Source organism: Micropterus dolomieu, linkage group LG01, assembly GCF_021292245.1.
Source record: "Micropterus dolomieu isolate WLL.071019.BEF.003 ecotype Adirondacks linkage group LG01, ASM2129224v1, whole genome shotgun sequence".
Taxonomy (NCBI): domain Eukaryota; kingdom Metazoa; phylum Chordata; class Actinopteri; order Centrarchiformes; family Centrarchidae; genus Micropterus; species Micropterus dolomieu.
The window spans coordinates 49,237,693-49,245,503 of record NC_060150.1 but is presented as its reverse complement, the minus strand read 5'-3'; the positions used below and the strand labels follow the sequence as shown (position 1 = coordinate 49,245,503).

At 53.7% G+C, this 7,811-nt stretch overlaps 2 protein-coding genes across 2 annotated transcripts in view; both read right to left on the bottom strand.

The window, feature by feature from the left end:
- LOC123968066 (NACHT, LRR and PYD domains-containing protein 12-like) overlaps positions 1–7,811 on the bottom strand; it is a 583,923-nt gene that overhangs the window by 364,806 nt on the left and 211,306 nt on the right. The gene's annotated exons all lie outside the window — the stretch shown is intronic.
- The window catches only part of LOC123970594 (histone-lysine N-methyltransferase 2C-like), a gene marked incomplete at its 3' end in the record, with an annotated part of 39,005 nt that overhangs the window by 7,474 nt on the left and 23,720 nt on the right, over positions 1–7,811 (bottom strand). The window contains 13 exon segments of the mRNA XM_046048721.1: positions 1,448–1,555; positions 1,934–2,383; positions 2,515–2,747; positions 2,829–2,892; positions 2,974–3,058; positions 3,157–3,262; positions 3,345–3,728; positions 4,110–4,221; positions 4,318–4,715; positions 4,911–5,327; positions 5,422–5,612; positions 5,691–6,055; positions 6,171–6,449. Coding sequence (XP_045904677.1) covers positions 1,448–1,555; positions 1,934–2,383; positions 2,515–2,747; positions 2,829–2,892; positions 2,974–3,058; positions 3,157–3,262; positions 3,345–3,728; positions 4,110–4,221; positions 4,318–4,715; positions 4,911–5,327; positions 5,422–5,612; positions 5,691–6,055; positions 6,171–6,449 — 3,192 coding nt within the window.

Below are 7,811 nucleotides of genomic sequence, written 5' to 3'. Positions count from 1 at the left end.
TACTTATGACCATGTGATATTTCAGTTTTTCTTTTTTAATAAATTTGCAAAAATTTCTACATTTCTGTTTTTTTCTGTCAAGATGGGGTGCTGAGTGTACATTACTGAGAAATAAAATGAACTTTTTTGATTTTTGGAAAATGGCTGCAATGAAACAAAGAGTGAAAAATTTAAAGGGGTCTGAATACTTTCCGTACCCACTGTAACATTCAGTTTGTGGTTCTACCTCCGGTTCCCTACAGAATAAAAGTCCGTTTGTGGTTCTACTCCCTGTTCTCTACAGAATAAAAGTTTGTTTGTGGTTCTACTCCCTGTTCTCCACAGAATAAAAGTTTGTTTGTGGTTCTACTCCCTGTTCTCTACAGGTTAACAGTCTGTGGTTCTACTCCCTGTTCCCTACAGAATAAAAGTCCGTCTGTGGTTCTACCTCCGGTTCCCTACAGAATAAAAGTTTGTTTGTGGTTCTACTCCCTGTTCTCTACAGAATAAAAGTTTGTTTGTGGTTCTACTCCCTGTTCTCTACAGGTTAACAGTCTGTGGTTCTACCTCCGGTTCCCTATAGAATAAAAATCCGTTTGTGGTTCTACTCCCTGTTCTCTACAGAATAACACTCTGGGTTCTACCTCCTGTTCTCTAAGATTAATAGTCTGTGGTTCTACCTCCGGTTCCCTACAGAATAAAAGTCCGTCTGTGGTTCTACCTCCGGTTCCCTACAGAATAAAAGTCCGTTTGTGGTTCTACTCCCTGTTCTCTACAGAATAAAAGTTTGTTTGTGGTTCTACTCCCTGTTCTCCACAGAATAAAAGTTTGTTTGTGGTTCTACTCCCTGTTCTCTACAGGTTAACAGTCTGTGGTTCTACTCCCTGTTCCCTACAGAATAAAAGTCCGTCTGTGGTTCTACCTCCGGTTCCCTACAGAATAAAAGTTTGTTTGTGGTTCTACTCCCTGTTCTCTACAGAATAAAAGTTTGTTTGTGGTTCTACTCCCTGTTCTCTACAGGTTAACAGTCTGTGGTTCTACCTCCGGTTCCCTATAGAATAAAAATCCGTTTGTGGTTCTACTCCCTGTTCTCTACAGAATAACACTCTGGGTTCTACCTCCTGTTCTCTAAGATTAATAGTCTGTGGTTCTACCTCCGGTTCCCTACAGAATAAAAGTCCGTCTGTGGTTCTACCTCCGGTTCCCTACAGAATAAAAGTCCGTTTGTGGTTCTACTCCCTGTTCTCTACAGAATAAAAGTTTGTTTGTGGTTCTACTCCCTGTTCTCTACAGAATAAAAGTCCGTTTGTGGTTCTACTCCCTGTTCTCTACAGAATAAAAGTCCGTTTGTGGTTCTACTCCCTGTTCTCTACAGAATAACACTCTGGGTTCTACCTCCTGTTCTCTAAGATTAATAGTTTATGGTTCTACCTCCGGATCCCTACAGATTCCTGTTGGTCTGGTTTACCTCCTGCATGAGCTGAACTCTCTGCCTCTCCTGCTGCTCTCTCAGCCTCTCCCTCCTCTCTCTCTCCTGGAAACCCTCGCTGAATGGGTTGTTGTCGTCAAACTTCACCTGCAGGTGGTGGAGACAGGCGGAGACGTATTACTGAATTAAATGGTGGAAACTGGAGGCAGATTATTGGATAAGAAAGTATCACTTGAAAAAGTGCGTCTGGATCTTTGTTAGCTTCATTAACGGTGTGATGAGGGCGCTCTAGAGTTCTCTCCTACTTTCAGTTTTCATGCTGTAACAAATCTGTGGATTGTGCTTCAGAAATACAGAAAATATTTGCAAAGATACGAGATAAAGAAAACGGGCGCCTGCTGGTAGCAGAACCGTACTAACGGCCTAAACTCTTTAACCAGACGACAGTCTAACATCTCACTGACCACAGAAGAAGGCGGTGACAGTAACTCCTCCAGTGTAAACTGTTGATTCAAGGTTTGTTACCTGACGAGAGGCGGCGGCTCCGTCCGCTGCTGCTCCGTTGGGCCCTCCAGTAGGGCCCCTGGGGCCTGCAGTGAAGCCAGCTGTGGGAGCAGGGATCCCGGGCGCCATGGCGGGGGGTGTCTGGGTGTGTGCGGGAGCCTGGGGGGCATTGGGCAGGGTGGGAGGAATCTGAGGGGGTAGATGAAGCGGCATCCTCTGCCCCATCACCACTGGGGCACCGCCCCCTGGGTTCCAACCAGGGGGGGCGTTTGGAACAAGGGGCGGGGTAGGGCCGCCCGGGTGGGGCTGCATGGACACCCTGGGCTGGGAGAGGAGGGTCTGGGGGATTGGGGGCACTCCTGCAGGCACCGTAGGGGCGGCCCCTGGTTGTTGCTGCAGAGACGTGTGCTGCTGCTGTTTGGTCCTGTAGTCCTCGATCAGCTCGGCGTGATCCTTCTGCTGCTTCCGGATCTGAACACAAACATCACACAGACGCGTCACGACGGTACTAAACCGCAGGAGACCAACTGGTTTCTGTGTTCTCATTAATCTCAACTTTGAGCACAGCGGTTTTAAACGAGGCCCCGGGTGTGGTTGTGTACCTGCTCCAGCTGTTTCTGGACCGCCCCCTGCTGCTCGGTGATGTGGCGGAGCTGGGCGGCGTCGTCCTCGGCGAAGGGTCGGCCGGCCTTCTTGGCCGTTCTCTGCTTGGCCGACAGAGATTTCTTGGTCTTGCGGTGACCGGCGATCTGGTCCTCCAGGAGGCGCTGCTGCATTTGCAGGAGCCGCTGCGTCTCGCCCAACCACTCCTCGTACTGCCGCCGCTGAGACTCGTCTGCAGGAGACACGGCAGCGTTCAGACCCGGCGGAGGATTTTACAAACACACTGACGTTCAGATGATGTTCTGATACTCACTGACGAAGCCCGGGCCGAAGCTGGGGGGGCTGGGTCGCACCAGCTGGGGGTTCAACTTCCCGTCCTGGCAGGAAGAGAAGACAAACCTCAGCAGCAGGTACAGACACACTGGGCAACATTAGAGAGTTGTTGTGGCTCTACTCACCTGTCCCACCAGGTGTGGAGGCTGAGGAGCCCCCTCTGGGCTAGGGGCCACCAGAGCCGCCGGGGCCCCAGGAGCCTGCTGGAACCTGACACACAAAGACACAGAGAGAGGTGAGGAAGTGACGTCGTGTAATAAAGCTTATCTGGTCTGCTGTCCAACTGTTCTCGGGTCAGAGCGTCCTACCTGTTGATGACCATGGGGTTGAGTCCCAGGGTGCCCTGGGTCATGACCTTGTTGATGCCCTTCAGGGCCACCATCTTGGCCTTCATGATGGGGTCGGAGTCAAAGTCTGCAGGACACACAAGGTTCACAAGGTCAGATTCAGAACAGCAGGCGTGAAAGGTTACAGGTCTGCGGGGTTCAGGTCTTACCCATGTTGGGTATCAGAGAGTCTGGGCTGGACTGATGTCTGATCAGGGCCTGCATCTGTTTCTGCTGCTGCTGCTCCTGGCGCTCCTGGTCCAGGAGCTCCTGCAGGAGGAGCGGCTGCTCCTCCAGGAGCAGAGGCCTGTGCTTGCTCTGGTCCTGGTCCTGGTCCTGGTTTTGGGAGAAGACAGCCTGGCTCTGGGTCTGGGGGTTGAGGAGGAGGCGAGGCTGGGAGTGATGGAGGGACAGCTGGTGAGGCGAGGCAGGGGGGCCCTGAGGAGTCAAACTGGGGTGGGGAGCTAGTGGCAGACCCTGAGGGTGGGGGGAGAGGAGCGCCGAGGGGGAGGGTCCCAACGGTCTCAGCTGCTGCTGGAAGACAGGCTGTGGACCTGGAGACAGGAGAGGAGACAAGGAGGCAAGAGGGGAGGAGAAAAGGAGAGAGGGGGGGAGGGGAGGAGGCAAGGAGGGGGGGGAGACAAGGAGAGAGGGGAGGAGACAAGGGGGCAAGAGGGGAGGAGACAAAGACGCAAGAGACAAGGAGAGAGGGGAGGAGACAAGGAGGCAAGAGGGGAGGAGAGAAGGAGGCAAGAGGGGAGGAGAGAAGGAGAGAGGGGAGGAGCCAGGTAGGGAGAAGAGAAGATTCTCTGGTGACTCTTCAGCTCAATAAACTGATCATACTGATCAATAATGTATCAGTAAAGCATCAAGTAGAAATCACTGATCAGTATTTCCAACGCTCAAAAAATCTCTTCATCACATTTTTTTTTTACCTCCAGCAATCGGGGGCTGAACTCTGGAACCCATGCCCATCGACGAAGCCTGTTCCTGGGTGTGAGGAGCTGCCAAGGCCCCTGAACCGGAGCCAGAGCCTTCCACCCTCTCCTGGAGGGAGGGAGTTTTCAGATAATTCATCATTTGTTCAGACTATAATTTATTAGAAGTGTCAGTTAGTTAGTAATAAATCAGAGAGGGTCCCACCTTGAAGAGGAGACCAGAGGAGCCGGGCTGGCTGGAGCCTGCTGCATCGGGCCCTCCTGGAGCTCCTGGAGGTCCGGGGGGTCTGCTGCTGCTGGTGATGATCCCAGGTTGAGGTGCAGGGTACTGGGTTGCTTCTGTCTTGACGCCGTCCTGCACTTCCTGTTTGACCTGGCCTATCAGGTGGCCGTCTGTCTTTCTGGACCCGCCGGATCCGTCCCTCCTCTCCGCCCCCTCCTTCTCCTCCACCGACTCCCCCAGGTCCAGCTCCTCGTTGAACATGTCCTTCTTGTCCTCCAGATTGAGCTCGGGGTCAGCGTAGGCGATCAGGTCGAACTTTCCCGACAGCAGGAAGTCGTCGAGGTGGAGGTCGTTAGGACCCAGATCCAGGTCCTCTTTACCTGAAACAGCACGTAGGTATGTTGTTAAAACGAGGAGCTTTATGTGTGTTGGTGCAGAACAAGCAGAACATCATGATGAAGCTTATCGTTCTAACGTTCAAGGATCTTTAACTAGAACCTGAACATTTTCTGTACAAGTCTACCGACATCCTGATCATTTATTATCTGCAGATCTGAGTATCCACAGGTTCGTACCGTCTTCAGGGTCCAGGTTGAGGTTGAGGTCGACCAGATCTTTCACCTCCACGTCTTCCAGATCCTTCACGGCCGAGTCCTCCCCCTCCATCTGCTCCTCCATCCCATCAGTCCCAGGCAGCGTGGACTCGCCGCTCTGTGTCAGCGCCGCCGTGTGCTGCTGGTTCAGCTGGTCCATCACCATCTGCTGGCACAGCTGGGTCTCACCCATCCTGGGCCCCAGACCGGGCCTGACAGGAGACGGCTGGGGGTCTCGGGGGTGCAGCAGAGGGGTCTCGTGGTCCGAGGCACCGGGCAGAGGGAAGGGCAGCCTCAGACGGTGTTCGGGGGCGCGGTGGCGAAGCTCGATGTAAGGCTGTCCCATGATGCTGTGCTGCTGGAAGGGTATGGAGCGCGGGAGGAAGGGCTGGGGGACACCTGGGGGGGGGGGCAATAATTTACTAAATATTAATTAGATGATAGAGGCTACTTTCTATCAGAGCACTATCAGCAGCCGGGTAGCAGTCCTCACCTGGCGGCATGTGTGGGTGAGCGTTGGGAGCCGGGAGGGTTCGGATGCCGGTGAACTCCCCAGGCATCGGCCTCCTCATTTGGACAGGGACTCCCTCCATCCCACTGAGCCCAGATCCAGGCACCGATCCCTGGGGAGGACGAAGGAAGGAGTCCTGGAAACCCACTGGAGCTCCTAGAGGACCACTGAACCTGGAAGAGAGGAGGAGGTTTGAATTACAAGAACACATCATCACACAGGCCAGGACCAGGTTTTGTTGCCGCTCTCACCTCATGAGGGGTCCTCGAACTAACAGCTCTCTGGGGAGGCTCTGCCTGGGGAAAGGAGCCTCGTTGGGGTTGAACCCCCTCTGCTGCTCCCCTGGAAAACCTCCAGGGAACCTCGGGGCTGGAGCTCCACCAGGTCTCAAAGTGCCAGGGTAGGGGGGCGGCGGACGTCCAAACAGGTCTGCTGGAGGAGCAGTGGAGGAGTCCTCCTGGGACCAGTGATGTGGTTTGGCAGAACCAGGGGTGGGTCCCGGCGAAGCAGCAGGGGCTACGGCGAGTCCAGAAGCTGCCTCCTGCAGACCTTTCTCCTGCCGCAAGGAGCTCTTCAGCTGCTGCTGCCTCAGGATGAGCTGCCGGAGCCGCTGCCGCTGCACAGAACACAGGAGAACACAGGAGAACTGAGTACCGAGAACAAACCAGCTCTAAACCAGAACCTAGGATAGAGGAAAGACCAGACATGTAGCTTTGAAACACCTGTCCCACCTGTCTGAGCTTCTCCTCTGTGTCACCGAGCTGAGGCAGCATGCTCATTGGTCCATCTGAAGAAGTTAGCGCTGCCATCGCATTGGTCGTGTCCGTCTGTGAGAGGCCTGGTGTCATCTGACCTTGCTCAAAGGGGTCGTGACCAGGAGTCTGACCCGCCAAGCCCGAGAAGCTACTTTCCTCTGACATCCCGGAGTGCTTTGGGGTCTGGCTGCTGGGGGTTCTGGGAAATGAATCCTGCATTTGCTGTTGCTGTCGTCGTCCTGGAGACTGTTGCAACTGAAGAGAGAAAAAAATGTGTCAAGAAGGGAAACTGATGAAACAACCATTTACTCTTATGTATGAGCCAGGAGACACTGACAGCAGCTCAGCTCTGCTGATCAGAAATATGGGAGTTAATGCTGTTATCAAATGAAACCTGTACATAGTGCATTACAGACTGTGTAAACGGCAGTCCAGACTGTGTCCAGACTGTGTAAACGGCAGTCCAGACTGTGTCCAGACTGTGTAAACGGCAGTCCAGCCTGTGTAAACGGCAGTCCAGACTGTGTCCAGACTGTGTCCAGACTGTGTAAACGGCAGTCCAGTCTGTGTCCAGACTGTGTAAACGGCAGTCCAGCCTGTGTCCAGACTGTGTAAACGGCAGTCCAGCCTGTGTCCAGACTGTGTAAACGGCAGTCCAGTCTGTGTAAACGGCAGTCCAGTCTGTGTCCAGACTGTGTAAACGGCAGTCCAGTCTGTGTCCAGATGTGAACGGCAGTCCAGCCTGTGTCCAGACTGTGTCCAGACTGTGTAAACGGCAGTCCAGTCTGTGTCCAGACTGTGTAAACGGCAGTCCAGACTGTGTCCAGACTGTGTAAACGGCAGTCCAGACTGTGTAAACGGCAGTCCAGTCTGTGTCCAGACTGTGTAAACGGCAGTCCAGACTGTGTAAACGGCAGTCCAGTCTGTGTCCAGACTGTGTAAACGGCAGTCCAGACTGTGTAAACGGCAGTCCAGCCTGTGTCCAGACTGTGTCCAGACTGTGTAAACGGCAGTCCAGTCTGTGTCCAGACTGTGTAAACGGCAGTCCAGTCATGTGAACGGCAGTCCAGTCTGTGTCCAGACTGTGTAAACGGCAGTCCAGCCTGTGTCCAGACTGTGTAAACGGCAGTCCAGCCTGTGTCCAGTCTGTGTCCAGACTGTGTAAACGGCAGTCCAGCCTGTGTAAACGGCAGTCCAGCCTGTGTCCAGTCTGTGTCCAGCCTGTGTAAACGGCAGTCCAGCCTGTGTCCAGTCTGTGTAAACGGCAGTCCAGACTGTGTAAACGGCAGTCCAGACTGTGTAAACGGCAGTCCAGCCTGTGTCCAGACTGTGTCCAGACTGTGTAAACGGCAGTCCAGCCTGTGTAAACGGCAGTCCAGACTGTGTAAACGGCAGTCCAGACTGTGTAAACGGCAGTCCAGACTGTGTCCAGACTGTGTAAACGGCAGTCCAGTCTGTGTCCAGACTGTGTCCAGACTGTGTAAACGGCAGTCCAGTCTGTGTCCAGACTGTGTCCAGACTGTGTAAACGGCAGTCCAGTCTGTGTCCAGACTGTGTAAACGGCAGTCCAGTCTGTGTAAACGGCAGTCCAGTCTGTGTCCAGACTGTGTAAACGGC